This window comes from Sciurus carolinensis, chromosome 1 (genome assembly GCF_902686445.1).
Source record: "Sciurus carolinensis chromosome 1, mSciCar1.2, whole genome shotgun sequence".
Classification (NCBI taxonomy): Eukaryota; Metazoa; Chordata; class Mammalia; order Rodentia; family Sciuridae; genus Sciurus; species Sciurus carolinensis.
In genome coordinates this window covers 178,591,431-178,613,037 of record NC_062213.1, presented here as the reverse complement: position 1 = coordinate 178,613,037, position 21,607 = coordinate 178,591,431, and the positions used below count along the sequence as shown (strand labels likewise).

Below are 21,607 nucleotides of genomic sequence, written 5' to 3'. Positions count from 1 at the left end.
TGAAAGCGTTCCCCCTAAAAACTGGAACAAGGCAGGGATGCCCTCTTTCACCGCTTCTATTCAACATCGTCCTTGAGACTCTAGCCAGAGCAATCAGACAAACCAAAGAAATTAAAGGGATACGAATAGGAAAAGAAGAACTCAAACTATCCCTGTTCGCTGATGACATGATTATATATTTAGAGGAACCTGGAAATTCCACCAGAAAACTTTTAGAACTCATAAGTGAATTCAGTAAAGAAGCAGGTTACAAGATCAATGCTCATAAATCCAATGCATTTTTATACATAAGTGATGAATCTTCAGAAAGAGAAATTAGGAAAACTACCCCATTCACAATAGCATCGAAAAAAATAAAATACTTGGGAATCAATCTCACAAAAGAGGTGAAAGACCTCTACAATGAGAACTACAAAACACTAAAGAAAGAAATTAAAGAAAACCTTAGAAGATGGAAAGATCTCCCATGTTCCTGGATAGGCAGAATTAATATCGTCAAAATGGCTATACTACCTAAAGTGCTATACAGATTCAATGCAATTCCAATTAAAATCCCAATGATGTACCTTGTAGAAATAGAGCAAGCAATTATGAAATTCATCTGGAAGAATAAAAAACCTAGAATAGCTAAAGCAATCCTCAGTAGCAAGAGCGAAGCAGGGGGTATTGCAATACCAGATCTTCAACTCTACTACAAAGCAATAGTAACAAAAACGGCATGGTATTGGTACCAAAATAGACAGGTAGATCAATGGTACAGAATAGAGGACATGGACACAAATCCAAATAAATACAAATTTCTCATACTAGACAAAGGTTCCAACAATATGCAATGGAGAAAAGATAGCCTCTTCAACAAATGGTGCTGGGAAAACTGGAAAACCATATGCAATAGAATGAAATTAAACCCCTATCTCTCACCCTACGCAAAACTCAACTCAAAATGGATCAAGGACCTCGGAATCAGACCAGAGACACTGCATCTTGTAGAAGAAAAAGAAGGTCCAAATCTTCAACTTGTTGGCTCAGGATCAGATTTCCTTAACAGGACTCCCATAGCACAAGAAATAAAAGCAAGAATCAACAACTGGGATAGATTCAAACTAAAAAGCTTTCTCTCAGCAAAGGAAACTATCAGAAATGTGAAGAGAGAGCCTACAGAGTGGGAGAATATCTTTGCCAACCATACCTCAGATAGAGCGCTAATTTCCAGAATCTATAAAGAACTCAAAAAACTCTACACGAAGAATACAAATAATCCAATGAACAAATGGGCTAAGGAAATGAACAGACACTTCACAGAAGAAGATGTACAAGTAATCAACAGATATATGAAAAAATGTTCAACATCCCTAGTAATAAGGGAAATGCAAATCAAAACTACCCTAAGATTTCATCTCACCCCAATTAGAATGGCGATTATCAAGAATACAAGCAACAATAGGTGTTGGCGAGGATGTGGTGAAAAAGGAACACTCATACATTGCTGGTGGGGTTGCAAATTAGTGCAGCCACTCTGGAAAGCAGTGTGGAGATTCCTCAGAAAGCTTGGAATGGAAACACCATTTGACCCAGCTATCCCACTCCTTGGCCTATACCCAAAGGACTTAAAATCAGCATACTACAGAGATACAGCCACATCAATGTTCATTGCTGCTCAATTCACCATAGCCAGATTGTGGAACCAACCTAGATGCCCTTCAGTTGATGAATGGATAAAGAAACTGTGGCATATATATACAATGGAATATTACTCCGCAATGAAGAATGATAAAATTATGGCATTTGTAGGCAAATGGTCGAAATTGGAGAATATCATGCTAAGTGAGATAAGCCAATCTCAAAAAACTAAAGGATGAATGATCTCGCTGATAAGCGGATGAGGACATATAATGGGGGGTGGGAGGGGCTGGCATTAGGTTTAGGGTTAGATTTAGAGTTAGGCTAAGGAGAGCGGCAAGAATGAAGGAAAGAAGGACTGTGTAGAGGGAAAAGAGGGGTGGGAGGGGTGGGGGGAGGGGAAAAATAAAATAAACATCATTACCCTATGTAAATGTAAAAAAAAAAAAAAAAAACCTGAAGAATGAAATGGAAAATCAAATGCAAGAGGCTTATAGAACACCAAATGCACAGAATCACAACAGATCCACACCAAGGCACATTATAACGAAAATGCCTAACATTCAAAATAAAGATAGGACTTTGAAGGCCGCGAGAGAAAAGCATCAGATTACATATAGGGGGAGACCAATACGGATAGCAGTCAACCTCTCAACCCAGAATCTAACAGCTAGAAGGGCCTGGAACAATGTATTTCAAGCTCTGAAAGAACATGGTTGCCAACCAAGAATCCTATACCCAGCAAAACTAACCTTCAGATTTGAAGATGAAATAAAATCCTTCCATGATAAACAAAAGTTAAGAGAATTTACAAATAGAAAGCCTGCGCTACAGAATGTTCTCAACAAAATATTCCATGTGGAGGAAATGAAAAACAACAATGGAGGTCAGCAAAGGGAGGAACTACCTTGGAGAAAAAACACTCAAAGGAGAAACCAAGCCAACTTAAAAACCAAAAATAAGCCAAATGATTGGGAATACAAATCATATCTCAATAATAACCCTGAACATCAATGGCCTAAACTCATCAATCAAAAGACATAGACTGGCAGAATGGATTAAAAAGAAAGACCCAACAATATGCTGCCTGCAAGAGACTCATCTCATAGAAAAGACATCCACAGACTAAAGGTGAAAGGATGGGAAAAAACCTACCATGCACATGGACTCAGTAAAACAGCAGGGGTTTCCATCCTTATATCAGATAAAGTGGACTTCAAGCCAAAGTTAGTCAGAAGGGATAAAGAAGGACATTTCATACTGCTTATGGGAACCATAATCAGGAAGACATAACGATAGTAAATATTTATGTCCCAAACAATGGTGCATCCCTGTACATCAAACAAATCCTTCTCAATTTCAGGAATCATATAGACCACAACACAATAATTCTGGGTGACTTTAACGCAACACTGGGTGTCTTTAACGCACTACTAGATAGATCTTCCAAATAAAATCCAACCAAAGAAAACATAGAACTCAATAACACAATCAATAACCTAGACTTAATAGACATATATAGAATATTCCATCCATCAACGAGTGGATTCACTTTCTTCTCAGCAGCACATGGAACCTTCTCAAAAATAGACCATACGTTATGCCACAAAGCAGCCCTTAGGAAACGCAAAAAAATAGAGATACTGCCTTGTGTTCTATCAGATCATAATGGACTGAGAGTAGAAATCGATGACAAAATAAAAAAGAGAAATTACTCCAAAACCCGGAGACTAAATAATATGCTATTGAATGAAACATGGATAACAAAAAACATCAGGGAGGAGATTAAAAAATTCTTAGAGGTCAATGAGAACGACGATACAACATATCAAAATCTCTGGGACACTATGAAAGCAGTACTAAGAGGAAAATTCATTGCATGGAACACATTCCAGAAAAGAATGAAAAGTCAGCAACTAAATGACCTAACATTATAGCTCAAAGCCCTAGAAAAAGAAGGACAGAATAACAGCAAAAGTAGTAGAAGACAGGAAATAATTAAAATCAGAGCTGAAATCAATGAATTTGAAACAAAAGAAACAATTCAAATAATTGACAAAACGAAAAGTTGGTTCTTTGAGAAAATAAACAAACTAGACAAACCCTTAGCCACACTAACAAAGAGAAGGAGAGAGAAGACTCAAATTACTAAAATACATGATGCAAAAGGAAATATCACGACAGACACCACTGAGATACAGAACATAACGAGAAGCTAGTTTGAAAATCTGTGTTCCAACAAAATAGAAACTACCGAAGACATTGACAAATTTCTAGAGACATATGCTCCTCCCAAACTGAACCAGGAGGACATACACAATTTAAACAGATCAATATCAAGCAATGAAATAGAAGAAGCCATTAAAAACCTACCATCCAAGAAAAGCCCAGGACCAGACGGATTCTCAGCCGAGTTCTACAAGTCCTTCAAAGAAGAACTCATTGCAATACTTCTCAAAGTATTCCAGGAAATAGAAAAGGAGGGTACCCTACCAAACTCATTCTATGAAGCTAATATCACCCTCATACCCAAACCAGGCAAAGACACAACAAGGAAAGAAAATTTTAGACCAATATCCTTGATGAATATAGATGCAAAGATCCTTAACAAAATATTGGCAAACCGTATCCAAAAAAATATTAAGAAAATTGTGCACCACAATCAAGTGGGGTTCATCCCTAGAATGCAAGGATGGTTCAACATTCGTAAATCAATAAACGTAATCCATCATGTCAATAGAGTTAAGGATAAGAATCATATGGTTATTTCAATTGACGCAGAAAAAGCATTCGACAAAATACAACACCCCTTCATTCTCTAAACACTAGAAAAAAATAGGGATAGTAGGAACATACTTGAACATTGTAAAGGCTATTTATGTTACCCCCATGGCCAACATCATTCTTAATGGAGAAAAACTGAAACCATTCCCTTTAAAAACAGGAACAAGACAGGGATGTCCTCTTTCACCACTTCTATTCAACATTGTCCTTGAAACTCTAGCCAGAGCAATTAGGCAGACCAAAGAAATTAAAGGGATACGAATAGGATAAGAGGAACTTAAGCTGTCACTATTTGCAGATGACATGATTCTATATTTAGAGGATCCAAAAACCTCCTACAGAAAACTTCTAGACCTCATCAATGAATTCAGCAAAATAGCAGGCTATAAAATCAACACGCATAAATCTAAAGCATTTTTATACGCAAGTGACAAAACAGTTGAAGGGGAAATGAGGAAAACAACCCCATTTGCAATAGCCTCAAAAAAAAAAAAAAAATACTTGGGAATCAATTTAACCAAAGAGGTAAAAGATCTCTACAATGAAAACTATAAAACACTGAAGAAAGAAATTGAGGAAGACCTTAGAAGATGGAAAGATCTCCCATGTTCTTGGATAGGCAGAATTAATATTGTCAAGATGGCCATACTACCAAAAGTGCTCTATAGATTCAATGCAATTCCAATTAAAATACCAATGATGTACCTTACAGAAATATAGCAAGCAATCATGAAATTCATCTGGAAGAATAAGAAACCCAGAATAGCTAAAGCGATCCTTAGCAGGAAGAATGAAACGGGGGGTATCGCAATACCAGAACTTCAACTATACTACAAAGCAACAGTAACAAAAACAGTATGGTATTGGCACCAAAATAGACAGGTAGATCAATGGTACAGAATAGAGAACACGGACACAAACACAAATAAATACAATTTTCTCATACTAGACAAAGGGGCCAAAAATATGCAATGGAGAAAAGATAGCCTCTTCAACAAATGGTGCTGGGAAAACTGGAAATCCATATGCAACAGAATGAAACTAAACCCCTATCACTTACCCTGCAAAAAACTCAACTCAAAATGGATCAAGGACCTTGAGATCAGACCAGAGACCCTGCATCTTATAGAAGAAAAAGTAGGTCCAAATCTTCAACTTGTTGGCTCAGGATCAGATTTCCTTAACAGGACTCCCATAGCACAAGAAATAAAAGCAAGAATCAACAACTGGGATAGATTCAAACTAAATAGCTTTCTCTCAGCAAAGGAAACTATCAGCAATGCGAAGAGAGAGCCTACAGAGTGGGAGAAAATCTTTGCCACTCATACTTCAGATAGAGCACTAATTTCCAGAATATATAAAGAACTCAAAAAACTCTACACCAAGATTACAAATAACCCAATCAACAAATGGGCTAAGGATATGAACAGACACTTCACAGAAGAAGATCTACAAGCAATCAACAAACATATGAAAAAATGTTCACCATCTTTAGTAATAAGAGAAATGCAAATCAAAACTACCCTAAGATTCCATCTCACCCCAATTACAATGGCGATTGTAACAACAATAGGTGTTGGAGAGGATGTGGGGGAAAAGGTACACTCGTACATTGCTGGTGGGGATGCAAATTAGTGCAGCCACTCTGGAAAGCAGTGTGGAGATTCCTTAGAAAACATGGAATGGACCCACCATTTGACCCAGCTATCCCACTCCTTGCCCTATACCCAAAGGACTTAAAATCAGCATACTACAGAGATACAGCCACATCAATGTTCATAGCTGCTCAATTCACAATAGCCAGACTGTGGAACCAACCTAGATGCCCTTCAGTTGATGAATGGATAAAGAAACTGTGGTATATATAAACAAAGGAATATTACTCAGCCATAAAGAATAATAAAATTATGGCATTTTCAGGCAAATGGATGAAACTGGAGAATATCACGCTGTCAGATAAGCCAATCTCAAAAATCCAAAAGACGCATGATCTCACTGATAAGTGGATTATGACACATAATGGGGGGTGGGAGAGGGGCAAGAATGGAGGAAGGAGGGACTGTATAGAGGGAAAAGAGGGGTGGGAGGGGTGGCGGGGGAGGAAAAATAGCGGAATGAATCAAACATCATTACTCTACGTAAATGTATGAATATGCAAATGGTATGCTGTTACTCCAAGTACAAACAGAAACAAGATGTATCCCATTTGTTTACAATAAAAATAAATTTAAAAAAAATAAAAAATAGAAAAAAAATAAATTAAATAAAGGAGAAACAGGGCCTGGTGGGGGGAAGTTTATACAAATGGAAATATACCATATATCTGATTTAAAAAAAAAAAAAAACTCTTGGGAATTAATCTAACCAAAGGTGACAGACTTCTACAATGAAAACTACAGAACACTAAAGAGAGAAATTGAAGACCTCAAAATATGGGAAGATTTCCTTTGTTCTTGGATATGCATGATTAATATTGTCAACATGGCCATACTTCCAAAAGCACTATACAGATTTAGTGTAATTCCAATTAAAAGTCCAACAATGTTGTTCACAGAAATAGAAAAGGCAGTCATGAAATTCATTTGGAAAAAAAAAACGAGGTCCAGAATAGCCAAAGCAATCCATAGAGAGAAAAGCAAGGTAGGAGGCATCACAATACCAGACCTCAAATTATACTACAGAGCTACAGTAACAAAAACAGCCTGGTATTGGCACCAAAATATTCAAGAAAACCAATGGAACAGAATAGAAGATACAGAAACAAACCCACAAAAATACAATTACCCCATACTAGACAAAGGTGCCATACACATACATTGGAGAAAACATAACCTCCTCAATAAATGATGCTGTGAAAACTGTAAATCCATATGTAGTAGGATGAAAATTAACCCCTATCTGTCACACTGCACAAAACTCAACTCAAAGTGATCAAAGACCTAGGTATTAGACCAGATACCCTACAACTGCTAGAAGAAAATGTAGGCCCAACACTCCAACATGTTGGCTTAGGAATCAACTTCCTTAACAAGACTCCTAAGGCACATGAAATAAAAGCAAAAATCAATCAATGGGACAGTAGCAAACTACGAAGCTTCTTCACAGCAAAGAAAACAATCTACAGCATGAAAAGAGAGCCTACAAAATGGGAGAAAATCTTGCTGCCCTCACCTCAGTGGATTAATTTTGAGTATATACAAAGAACTCAAAAGCTTAACACCAAAAACCAAATAACCCAATCAATAAATGGGCAAAGAAACTGAAAAGATACTTCACAGAAGAAGAAATACAAATGGTCAACAAATATATGAAAAAATGTTCAACATCTCTAGCAATTAGAGAAATGCAAATTAAAACTATACTGAGATTTCATCTCATTCCAACAAGAATGGCAATTAGCAAGAGTACAAGTAACAATAAATATTTGTGAGGATGTGGGGGAAAGGGTATATTTATACATTGTTGGTAGGACTGCAAATTGGTGCAACCACTCTGGAAAGCAGTATGGAGATTCCTCAAAAAATTAGAAATGGAACCACCATTTGGTCCAGTTATCCCACTCCTCTGTACATATCCAAAGGAGTTAAAATCGGTATACTACAGTGACACAGTCACATCAACGTTTATAGCAGCACAACTCACAACAGCTAAGCTATGGAACCAACCTAGAAGCCCATCACCAGATAAATGGATAAAGAAATTGTAGTATATATACACAATGGAATACTACAGAAGAATGACTTTAAGACATTTGCCGGTAAATAGATTGATCTGGAGACTATCATGCTAAATGAAATAAGCCAATCTCCTGAAACCAAAGGTTGTTTTCTGTGATATTTGGATGCTAACTCACAATAAAGGACAGGGTGGGGAACAGAAGTTCACTGGATTAGACAAAGGGGAATGAAAGAAAGGGAGGAGGTACAGAAGCAGGTAAGAGAGTGAAATGAATCTGACATAACTTTCCTATGTACATATGTGAATATCACTATCATGTACATCCACAATACGATATATTCCATGCTTGTATAAATGTATCAAAACAGGTTATACTGTTATGAATAAGTAGGAAGAACCAATAAAAATTAAAAAATAAAATCCATTTATGCTTTAAACAAAAATTAATTGACTGTACATAAGTTTCTAAGCCCTGTGCTAGGTAATAAGGTTGCAAAAAATAAGCAGGCATTCTCTTTACCTTCTAGAAGAGGGAGAAAAACATAAATAAGTGTTATAAAGTATTATGGATATTATGTTAAAAGTTGGTATAGAGGCTCAGAAGGAAGAGGGGAGGGGAGGAGTCAGTTCTACATGAGGAATGGTGGTAAGAAAAGTTAAAATTTTAAGAAAAAGATGACACTTAAATTGAATTTTGGGGAATGAGGATGGAAATAATGAGAAAATCTTGCGATAGATGAAGAACACTATAATAAAAGAAATGATGATAAAAAGCACTATAATAGAGCTGCTCAATCTAGTACCATTGCCATTAGTCAAATGGAGCTATTGAGCCCTTGAAATGTAGCATGATTAAGGAAGTGAATATTTAATTTTATTTAATTTTACTAATTCAAAATTTTAGTAACAGTACAGTTACTGGGGAAAGTTTTAAGTATTTGGAACAGATTTGAATATGTTAATCTATTTTTTGAATTGTAAATTTCTTATAATCTAAATATAGATCAAATATTTCTAATAAAACTTGGTATCTGAATTAAGATATGCTGTAAGTATAAAACACATACCAGATTTCCAAGATTTTTGCAGTATACGTTTTTGTATTGGTTACATGTCAAAATAGTATTTTAGATATACAAATAAATTACTAAATTAATTTTGCTTCTTCTCACCTTTTTAATGTGGCCATTAGGAAAACTTAAATTACATGCGTGGTTTGCATTAATTTCTCTTGGACAGTACCATGTTGGACAACTGCAGTTCAGTGCAGATAGGGAGTAAGACACATGGGCAAACACCTGATAAGAGAAGTAGGAAGTGGTCCACATTAGTGGCCATAGTTTTACTATAATGGAGAAAGCAGAGTTATAATAAGAACCAACAATGGGCAAAGAGAAGAGGAAAGGAACAGAGGATAGAATATACTAATTCAATAATTTTTTTCATTTGGCTTAGTTGTTCAATCTCTGTAATAACTAATAGACTCCCAACTTATTTTAGGAACAAAGGTAGAATAGGCTTTTGAGAAAATACCATAATTTTAGAGTCAAGCAGAGGGCAAATGTTACTTAATCCCAAAAAAGACAGATCACCCAAATTATAAGTCCTGAGTAAGGGATAAGAAAGGGTAAGCTACAATAAACTAGAAAACTATGCTAACACAGAGATCTTTTTTTCCCTTTAGAGATTTTTATAGGGTCTCAGTGTGTGTAAATCTCAGATTTGACTTCTAATCTAAACCCTAAAATTTATGTTTCTAATAAATTCAACTAATACTATTAAAAATCACTATAAAAGTGAAGTATGAGTAATTACCAGAAAGGGCTATAAATTTTAATGATATTTAAGATGATATAGTATCTAGCAGAATGTATAACAGAGACAAGAAGTTCATTAAATAATCATTTTTTATTTCTTAAAAATAATCTGTAGTGTGACCAAACTATTAGAGAAACATTTTTAGGTATTTAAAGATCAAAACTTTCAACCTCTTGTCCCAACTTGAAAAATTCAATGCTAATGAAAAAAAAGTGACATCATGGATATAAAGAAAAGAAAAAGGATAATGAGTAAGTCTAATAAATAATGAAGATTTTTTTCCTTAAATTCAAACCTTGCTCTGTTACAGGTTAGAATGTCTCCCAAAAGCTCATGTGTTGAAGGCTTGGTCCCCAGCTGGTGGCACTATTGAGAAGTGCTGGAAACTTTAGGAGGTGGGGCTTAGTTGAAGGAAGTAGGTCATTGAGAGTCTGTCCTTGAAAACTATTTTGGAACTCTTGACTCCTTCCTCTCTTTGCTTCCCTGCTACCATGATGTGAGCAGCTTTGCTCTATCACATGATCCTTACCATGTTTACTCTAGTTATGGAACCAAAGTGACAGGGTTAAGCAACCATGGACTGAAACCTTTGAAACCCCAAGTCAAAAAAAATTTTTTTTCCTCTTTTTAAGCTGATTTTTCTTGGGTACTTGTCACAGTGACACAAAGTTGATAAACAGAAAAATGGTACTGAGAGTGGAGTCATTGCTGTGACTATACCTGATTATGTGGTTCAGAAGCCCATGGAATTGGGTTGCAGGAAGAATTTGGAAAACTTTGGAGGAGTGGGCCAGAAAAAGCCTAGAATACTATAAGTAGAGCTTGAAGGGAGATTCTGGTAAGAACTCAAAAGAAGAGAATGCTGATAGGAATGCAGAGAGCAAAGACTTGAGCTCAAAAGATTCAGAAGGAAAAGTGGAATCTATTGGGGATTGGTTTTGGTCTAGATGTCATGCCTGTTACACTGTGGCAAATATTTTGTCTATGCCCTGTAACTTTGTATAAGATTGAGTCTAAAGGTTTCCATTAATAAATCTGAAGGTAGGAATTTTAAGGCAAAACAGCAGTTAAGCTGTAGCATGAGTACTGCTGGCTGCTTTTAGGCAGATTTAATGAAAATCAAAAGTAAAAAGCAGAATGAATTTTTTTTTTTTCAGGGGGTTGGGGGTTACCAGGGATTGAATCCAAAGGGTGTTCTATCACTGAGCTACATTCCCAGTCCTTTATTTTTATTTTTTAAAATTTTTATTTTGAGAGAAGGTCTCATTAAATTGCTGAGACTGGCCTCAATCTTGTGATCCTCCTGCCTCAGACTCCCAGGTAGCTGAGATTATAGGCATGTGACACTGTGCTGGCTGAGCGAAAATTTTTAAAAATTTGTAGTTTGGCCAGAGAAGTGCATGTAAAGTTCTGGCTAAGGTGGGTGTGGTTGCTCAAGTTATTAGCTCCATTTAAAAGAAGCTAAGCCAGGCACCTTGGCACACCTACTGGCCCAGTTACTTGGGAGGCTAAGGTGGGAAGATTGCTTGAGCCTAGCTTGGGCAACACAGCAAGACCTTGTCTCTTAAGGAAGAGCGGGGAGAAGGAGGAGGGGAGAAGGATTCAAGCTCTTTGTACCAGGAAAACAGAAAAGATGCCTTGAAGGCTTTGCAGGAAGCAGCAGGAGTTTACCCATTCCAGACTCAAGAGTGTACAGTGTAAACTCATTTAAAAGACTTATTTGAGAAGAGAGCCCCCCGGCACTTTTTGTTTGTTTGTTTGTTTGTATAGGGCTACCTAGGGAATTGCTTTTTGGATTAATTACCCTCCCCTCATTCAACTATCCAGGCAAGCAGAGGTGGCGAAAGCTGTGGTCCAAACAGACACGATTACTTTATGCAGACCTTGGTGTTATCCATATGATGCTGGGTTTTGTTTTGGTTTGGTTTGGTTTTTGGTACTGGGGATTGAACCCAGGGGTGGTTAACCACTGAGCCACATCCCTAGCCCTTTTTATATTTTATTTAGAGATCAGGTCTTACTAAGTTGCTTTCTCACTAAGTTGCTGAGGCTGGTTTTGAACTTTTGATCCTCTTACCTCAGCCTCCTGTTGCTGGGATGACAGGCAAGGCAATGCACCACCACTCCTAGCATGATGCTAGTTTTTAGGTAAGCAGGATGCAAGAGTTGGGTCGTGAAGGCTTCCACTAAGATTTCAAAGGAAAGTGTGGGAAGCCAGACAGAGCATGGCAGGGTAAGAAATCTTGCAAGTAGCCCCTGAGAGGGAAACATATAAAGTCATAAGAGAAACTGAAATAGCACTGGAGACCCCAGGAAATTAGAGATGTCAGGAATGTGGAGCATCTACCAAGGAAAGCTTCAGACAGAGAGCAGAGTCAACCCAAGAGAGTTCATGTGGGCTGCAGCCAGCAAGGCTATAGGGGCAGGGCTGCTCAAGCCTTCTGGATCTCACATTACACCTTGGTGTGCCCTGCATACTGGACATGGAGCTATAGGATTTTACGTTTATCCTATCAGTATGTAACTTCTTTTTCTTATTTTACACAGGTTCACAGCTAAGAGTTTGCTCTGAGTCTCAGAGAGGATTAGAACTTTTCAACAGTGCGGGAACTGTTGAGACTTTAGTGACTTAGAGAGACTGAATACATTTTATATTATGAAGTGGACATTTGCCTTTGGGACCCAGGGTAGAATGTTCTAGAGTGATTCCCAAAGGCATATATGTTAAAGGCTTGGTCCTTAGCTGGTTGCACTATCGGAGGTGGTAAAACCTTCAGGAGGTAGGGCCCAGATAGAGAAAGCAGGTCACTAGGGTCATGCCCTCTAAGAATATATTGGGACTCCAGCCCCTTCCTCTGTTTCTCTTTGCTCCCCAACTACTGAAAGCAACTTTGCAATACCACATGTTCCCTGCCATGAAGTTCAAAAGTCTTACCATGTGCCCAAAGTGACAGGACCTAGTGACCATGGACTGAAACTTTTGAAACCATGAAGTGAAATAAGTATTTCCTCCTTTTAAGTTTATTTTCTCGGGTATTTTTTCACAGTGATGGAAACCTAATTCAGTTTCTTAGTCCCTCTTACCTCTATGATAGCATAAATGAATACTTACCACTAGGCTGCATAGTCAATGAACTAAAGACTGCTTAAGGAGTTACAGGGTTTGGGATTTATCCCTGGATCCACCAATATCTTGCTCTGACTTCTGACAAGCCAGTTTCTCTGTATGTTATTTTCTCCATCTGCAAAGTAGGTGAGGGGAGAAGAAGGAGGATGGTTATAAAACCTGTACTGAGACCTTTAAGTATTAACAATGTAGGTGAGGGTAAAAGAAAAGTAGTACATTTGATACATATTTTTTGCTATTAAAATATCTCAAGGTTGGAAGTTACTTTATAGCAAGTATCATATAGAGGCAACTAGCCTCTATATTCACAAAAATAAACACAGATATTTCCTATATTTGATCCCATGCAAATACTGAGTAAAAACATGATTTCTAACTAAGTTATGCCAGAAAATCAAAAAATACTAAAAACCTCATTCATAGGTTGAAGCCCTAATTCCCAATTTGACTGTATTTGGAGACAGGTCTTCTAAGGAGATAATTAAGATTCAGGGAATTCATAAGGGTGGGACCTAAATCTGACAGGAAAACAAATAAACAAACAACAAAAACAACACCACAAGAAAAAGGCTATGTCAGGACACAGAGAAGGTTCCATTTGTATACCAAGGAGACTGGGCTCAACAGAAACCAATCCTGCTGACACCTTATCTTGGATTTCTAGTCTCCAAAACGTCTAGATAAATTTGTGCTACTTAGGTCACTTAGTCTTTAGTATTTTGTTATGGCAGCCAAAACACATGGCCACGGGACACATGAGACTGCAGCAATTCTTTAAGAGTGCCTCACAGTTCTCTAAAGAACTTTCACTATTTCCTATACCAGTTTGAGGCAGTAAAGCAAAAACAACAACAAAAATATAAATAAAACAAAGACACTGAATCTGAAGTTAAAATTTTATCCTGATTTGAACAATTATATTTTCCTTTACAGACCGTTTTCCCTTTAAGACTCTGTGCAAATAAGTGCACTGAAACTCAGTTTGCTTCTCAGCAAAAATGGGAATGACCCCAATGCTACCTGCTTTAGAGGGTGGAAATACCAAATGAGAAAATGGCTTTATTTTATTTGAGCATTAGAGTTACAAATAATAGCTGGGTTCATTTGGACAAAATCATATATGCATGGAATTTGATTTCAGTTCCTGTTCCTCTACATTTTCTTTCCCCTTCTCTTTCCTGCTAATCTCCTTCCTTTATCCTACTGATTCTCCTTTCACTCATTTATTTGTTTTTGATTGGTTCATTATACTTACACATGAAGGTGAAATTCCTTATGGAATATTTACATATGCACATAACATATTTTTGTTATATTCATTCTGCATTTCCTCCCCTTTCTTGTCCTTCCTCTCTCCCTTTCAATCACCTTCTTCTACTCTACTGATCTTCCCTATATCTTTATGATATCTGATCCTCCCCTCCTTCTTTCCCTTATTTTGCTCTAGTTTCCATATGAGAGAAAATATCTGACCCTTGCTTTTCTGAGACTGGCTTATTTCATTAAGCATGATGTTTTCCATTTCCATCCATTTACCAGAAAATGCCAAATTTCATTCTTTTTTATCACTGAGTAAAACTCCATTGTGTATATATACTACATTGAGAAAATGGCTGTAAAAGTACATGATGCAGATAACAAGTATTGTTAGGGGGAAATGTGGTTTATTACCATTCCCACAGGGAAAACTCAGATCCTGAATAGTAGAATATACTTAACAAAAGAGACTGTGCAAACTCCTGTTACTAGTTAACCCCTGAGAACTCAAGTATTCACAATCTGAGTAACAACGCTACATAATTCTGTTAGAATTACTTCTATTTTGCTTCTTCTTCCTTTGACCTCCTTTTACTGTTGACTGGGACCTTTACAAATTATGGTAATTCAATCTTCTTAGATGAAGTGAAAGTACCTGTATTTATTTTAAAAAACCAGAAATGATACTAAGAAGTTACAATAAAAAGAGTAATCTGAATTCTCAAAATAAGATATTCAGGGCTGGGGAGATAGCTCAGTTGGTAAAGTGCTTGCATTACAAGCACAGGGCCCTGGGTTTGATCCCCAGCACCGCAAAAAAAAAAAAAAAAAAAAAAAAAAAAAAAAAAAAAAAAGGTATTCAGAGCCCTCAAATATTAAGAGAGTAGTTTCTGTATGATCTTGGAAAATATATTCTCCTTGGTTTTTGAGAAAAAAACACAAGTGCATAGACTACTAATATCTAAAGCAGTGCTGTGCCACAATGTCAAAAATGCTCTATATCCGTGTTGTCTAATGGGCTATTCAGCACTTGAAATGTGGCTGGTGGAGTGTCCTAAGGAGTTATATTTTTATTAAATTTAAATTTAAGTAGACACACATGACTAGTGGCAACTGTATGGAACAATACAGATTAGAGAATGTGAAGATTCTGGTATTTCCAGAAATTCTTGAAAGATAATATCTGGTAGAAATATAAACAATGCTATGGAAGCATTCTTTCAAAATGCAACAAAGCAATCGCAACTAGCCATCCCTTGAAGCATGGAAAAGTATAAATAATTCTTTATATATTATGAGATTAAGAAAAATGTAGGGGTTGGGGTTGTGCCTCAGTGGTGGAGCATTTGCCTAGCACGTGTAAGGCACTGGGTTTGATCCTCAGCACCACATAAAAATAAATTTAAAAAATATGGTATTATGTCCATCTACAACTAAAAAATATTTTAAAAAGAGAAAAATGTAGTTATAAATTATTTCTTATATACTGCTATGATTTGGATGTGAGGTGTCCCCAAAAGCTCCTATATTAATGCAGGAGTATTCAAAGGTAAAATGATTCGATTTTGAGAGCTGTAATTACATCAGCCCATCCTAGTTTGAATGGATAAACTGGGTGGTAACTGTTGGCAGGTAGGGTGTGGCTGGAGGAGGTATGTCACTGGGGGTGTGCCACTGGGGGTGTGCTGAAGGATTCATATTCTCTGTGGCCCCTTCCCCTCTGTACTTCCTGACTGCCATCATCAGAGCAGTTTCCCTCCACTGCATTCCTCTCTGCTGATGTTCTGCTTTACCTTGGGCCCAGAGCAATGGAGTTGGTTGACTATAGACTAAATCTCTGAAACTATGAGCCAAAATAAACTTTCCCTCTCTAAGTTGTTCTTGTCAGGTATTTTTTGTCATGGCAATGAAAAGCTGACTAACATATATTAATAATTATCATTAACATCATACAGTTATAATTTTTAAGCATTGATCATGTGCCAGAAAGTAGGATAAGTATTTCAATGATACCATCTTGTTGAATTTTCACCAAGCAGCACAGTATTATCATTACTTTTTGCTAATGAGGAAACGACACCCAGAAAGTTTGAGTAATTTTTGAAAAGGTTACAGTTAGTAAAAAAGTGAGGATTTGGGCTGGGGTTGTAGCTCAGTGATGAAGCACTTGCCTAGCACGTGTGAGGCACTGGGTTTGATCCTCAGCATCACATAAAAATAAATAAATAAAATAAAGGTATTGTGTCCATCTACAACTAATATATATAGATAGATAGATAGATAAAGATATATATAATTATATTAAAAAATAAGTTAGGGGCTGGGGTTGTGGCTTAGTGGTGAGCACTTGCCTAGCAGGTGTGAGGCACTGGGTTCAATTCTCAGCACCGCATACAAATGAATGAATTTTTTTTTAAAAAAAGGTTCTATCAACAACTTAAAAAAAAAGTTAGGATTTGAACCCAGACTATTCTTTCACTCTGTCTCCCATCCCTGTACCTCCCCCGTTCCCACACTAAAAATAAAACAAAACAAACAACAAAGAAAAACCCCACTCACACAAAGAAACCCTATAAATGCTTCCAGTATAAAATAGCCCAGTTTGGGAGAGAATACATGTGAATGTGGATAGTCTACTCACTATAGTAAAAATGAAAGTGTTAATGCTTATTAGCTTGTTCTGGACATTGAATAAGATTAGGCATAGTGGGATTTTAAGAGGTAAAGCTAGATTAAATGTACGTACCATGTGTTAAATATTCATAGAGTTTAGAAATTAAAAAAACAAATATTCAAGCTTGTTTGCACATACAAATGGGGTGGAGGAAAGAAAGCATAGAAGGGAACAGAGAAGGAGGGCTTTCCCCCAGAAATTAAACTGAATAACAGAAAAAAAAAAAAAAGAGATTCATCAAATAACCTCTGAAGACTCACTAATAAAGAACTCTTTCAGTGGCAAACCACAGTCCTGTGTCAATATGTACAGAGTTCAAAATGGAAGAGCTGCAAACAGAACATGTGCTCACTCTGGTCACGGAGGACAGGCTACAGGGAGGCAGGGGACAGGACTACTTAGGAATGCAGCACTGATCAGCTACTCTCTCATTAGCAAGTATTCCTAGTAACTCCCAGCTGATTCTCTGCCTCCAAATATCCTTCATTTACTTTTACTTCATTTGGAGATAGGTGTGATGAGATGCAATATTCCTCTGGGACGATCTGCCAGAAAGTGGGTGGGTGGGTGGGGCTAACTAGGCAATCCCTTTCTCTAAGACAGCAATAAATCCTGTCTCTTCCATGTAGCAGATGTGAACAAAGATGAAGCAGATCTCCCCTTGGCATTTTCCCTGCCCCCATTTGCTTTGTAGTAATTATACATCTCTGTGTATACATACAGAAAGAAGAATCCCAGAGAAAATCAATATTTCCTTTAACAAGCAAGGGAGGTAGCAATGAATGGCTAATGAAAATACAGAGAGGTCCAAACTCCCTTTGTTCTAAGCAGTCCTAAGGAGATTGTAACCATGTATAATGTTTACCCTTTCCAGAGATTTTATGTAGGAATGATCCAGGGCACTTCTTAGAATGCTTCTGGCTCAGGTTTCTTGAACAGAGAAGTAATTCAGTGGTTCCAGTGGTGCTATATCATACTTTTAGATAGACATACATAGATCTGATATCAGGCAATAAGTAAGGTTACATCATCCTCATCATTATAGTTAGTACAGGGGGAGAGGGTGTTGTTATTGTTTTTTTTTCTTTTCTTTTCTTCTTTTGAGAGTGAGTCATGCTATGTTGCCCAGGTTGGCTTCCAACTCAGTCTTCCTGTCCCAGCCTCCCAAGTAGCTGGTATTACAAGGGCATGCCACTATGCCACCAGATAGCTAGTATTTGTAATAAAAGAGATAACAATTCTGAATGTTGTACTCTCTGCCAGTCAGAATATATCAGTGGTAGAGTTTTATGTACAAATGTGCTCCCTATACTCTGAGTGAGATACAGGCACACGATCTAATTTAAATGAAAGCAATAAGGAGATTGAGGGTTTAAAAAACAAAGGAGATTTAACCAGGAGATGACTCAGGAAACATAAGAACTGTTTGCGAATACCTAGAAGACTCTTATGTAAAGGAGTGATGAAATTTGCTCCACTTGTCAAATATCACTCCAAGGGAGAAACCTAGGATTAGTGGGTGGAAGTTACAGGTAGATAGCTCCACTGAATTTTACTAGAACTTTCTGGTAGTCAAAGGTATCCAAAAGTGGAATAACCTCTCTGTGAAGGAAAAGTAAGAACTCACGATCATTGAGGGACTTGAACCAAAGGTAAGACACGTTCTCTGTGAAGATATTAAATCATTAGGAAGAAGAGCAAGGCTTAACAGGACAACATTTGAAGTGAAATTCCAAATCTGAGTTCTGGTTTCATTATCACAAACAACACTGTGCAACTTCAGTTTTTTCAGCATGAACTTAAAATTTTTTGACTTCATGATGGTGTGAAAGGTACCCACGCAACCACTTTGGTTTTCAGTTTCAGTACAGTATTCAATAAATTACATGAGATATTCAACACTTTATTATAAAATAGGCTTTATGTTAGATGATTCTGTCCAACTGTTCATTAATGTAAGTGTTCTGAGTACATTTAAAGTAGGCTAGGTTAAGCTATGATGTTCAGTAGGCTAGGTGTATTTAAATGTATTTTTGACTTACAATGTTTCCAACTTATAATTGGTTTATTGTATGTAACCCTATCATAAATTGAGAAGCATCACTGTGTATGTATATGCATATATGTAACACCAACTTTCTCTCTGAAGAGTTATAGAAGTGTGATATGGGGGCAGAAAAAATAGCAACAGCAACAGCACAAGTGGCAGCTTGCAGTGGAAGCATGTTTTCTGCTTCTTCATCTATAACTTAGCAGCACTATGGTAGGCACTTTACATTCCTTATCTCTTCAGTCCCTTTTAAATTCTTTCATGTTGTGAGTCTACGGGGCAGTAGTAGCAAGGCCCAGCTCAATTATTTCCTCCATATCTACCACACAAAACTTGGCAGGTAGTCTTTTTTGAAATAATAAATGATGTGTGCTTGCTTTATTTATAGTTCTGAAAAGCAAGTATAAATGGGGTTTTAAATAAAAAACAGCATGTTTTGAGGATACTAAGATGGTTAATAAGTTAAAAGAAATCTATAAAAATAATTCAATGTTTACTGGAAAGTAATTTGTTCTATGAAGTTAGATTTTATATACTGGATTTTCTCTTACACCACTTTGTCCCCTACTTAAGGTAACCAGGTCAACGTCACACTGGAATCCTTTCTTTCATACCTGGTAATCAGTCTGTTGGTATAAACTGCCCCCCCCCCAAAAGGTTTGTAATAATACTAAAAGTTTGTTGAAGTTTAATTACAGTTAAGGTATTTAGTTTAATGCCTCCTCCTCCCGGTCTCTGATCACACCAACTTTAGCCAATGCTTGAATTTTCTAAATCCCTAAAAAGTTTCTGTGCTTACATTTCTTGCTTCAATGGAAATCTCCTATCTCCCCAGAAAATTCCTTCCATTTCTGGTAGTGGATCTTGGCCTTAGGGGAGTGATTCTCAATTCTTTTATTTATCAATAACCCTAATACATAGGATAACCCAGCACATTTCCATCAATAACAGTAACTTTACATACAATCAGACTTTTAACAAAGGTTCTTTCTAGAGAGTGAGACAGTGATGGAAGGCAACTTTCCCTTTTTACTTAGTATACTTCCGATGGCAAAATTTTAATAGTGCATATGTATTACTTTAACATACATACAACAAGCATACATTTTTAAAAGCAGCCCAAGGGGTGAATGTTTACCACAGTAGTCATGTGAAGTTGAACATAAATCAGTCCCCAGAGGGGGACAAAACAGGATGAAAGGGAATGATGTGTGTTATGATTTGACATCTTTGCTAACTGTAATATATACAGGGTATAGGTGTGTATGTTGTGGGGGTTGTGGTCACTGAATGCCCTCTATCTCCTTGAAAGTCATAGCTAATCTCTGAGTTGGGTATGCCAGTTCTTCAGGTATGTTAAGACAATTTTTAAGTGTGAAAGAAAAGTTAACTGCTTTCTGGTCTTGTCAATACTACATTCAATGACTGACTATAACATGTCTCAATGTGTAATGTATCTGTTTTCTTTTCCTCCCATTCTGCCTAATCCATAGTATACTCTTCTAATTAGACATCTTGCTTCCCAATATTACTCTTCTATGGTCTATTTTCACTTTATCATGTTTGGAAGCACACTTCCTAATTACTTGAACTAAGTACTCTAAGCTTATGAGTATTTTTTACCAAATATATCCAGATGTTTCCTCCTTTATTATGAAGACTCAGCAGCTAGACTGCCTAGGTTTGGATTTGGTTGTCACTTATTAGTGTATAATCTTGGCTAAGTAACTTAATTCCTCATGTTTTAGTTTCCTTAACCACAAAATAAAGACAATAATAGCAAAGACTTCACATAACTATTGACTAGTTTTCATTGCATAACGATGAGCACTCATGCTTTACTAATTCATGTCCCTCTTCTTTTCATACCTGTTCAAAATCCATCTCTTACAGCAATATTGGCACTTTTTTTTCTGTAAAATGCTAGAGAGTAAATATTTTCAGTTTTATGAGTTATATGGTCTCTGTTGCAACTACTAACTCTACAACTATAGCATGAAAGCAGTCACACATAGATAATTAATGAATGTGGCTATGTTCCAACAAGAGTTAATTAACTAAAACAGGTAGCACGTAGGATTTGGTCTTTGGGCAATAGTTTGCCAAGCTCTGACCTACAGAAATCCATCTCTAAATAATTTATCTGGCTCTAATCATTTCAGCTATATTTCAAGTATACACTATATTGTTTTTCACATATTTATAAACTTCTAGGTATTTTTATGTGGTTAGTCTGCCACTTGTAATAGTGTACAGGTCTTTAAAAAAAAGAGCTATAGCTGCTATTTTATTCATTAAGCAAATGTATTTAAGGCTAATTGTATTATGTGGTGTTAAGAATACAAAGACAAGTCTCACTCATGCTCACAAAGAATTCACAGATCATCAGTAGGAGAGACAACAATTCAAATACACAATCATAACATGATTTTTTCTATAAGAGATTTGCTGTACAAAGTGTTCTGGGAAGCAGGATGAAATGATCAACTTTAACTAAGAAGTTGGGAAAAGCCTCACAAAAGAGATGAAGTTGAATTACAATTGTGAGAAGAAAGATGACTGACATTTTACCAAGAGAATATAGTACAAAGGTACTAAG

General features: G+C 36.7%; 1 protein-coding gene across 12 annotated transcripts in view; it reads right to left on the bottom strand.

The window, feature by feature from the left end:
* The window catches only part of Scmh1 (Scm polycomb group protein homolog 1), a 271,052-nt gene that overhangs the window by 183,501 nt on the left and 65,944 nt on the right, over positions 1-21,607 (bottom strand). For 8 of the 12 annotated variants that reach the window (XM_047547869.1, XM_047547864.1, XM_047547870.1 and 5 more), the window contains one exon: positions 13,013-13,142. The exons of 1 other annotated variant lie outside the window; for it this stretch is intronic. Coding sequence is in view for 4 of the 11 variants with exons in the window: in XM_047547860.1 (XP_047403816.1) it covers positions 13,013-13,025 (13 nt within the window). In the remaining 7 variants the exon portion in view is untranslated. Of the gene's footprint in view, positions 1-9,254; positions 9,381-13,012; positions 13,143-21,607 lie in introns of all 12 variants that reach the window. 3 more of the 12 variants (XM_047547868.1, XM_047547866.1, XM_047547875.1) reach the window with 1 other exon arrangement.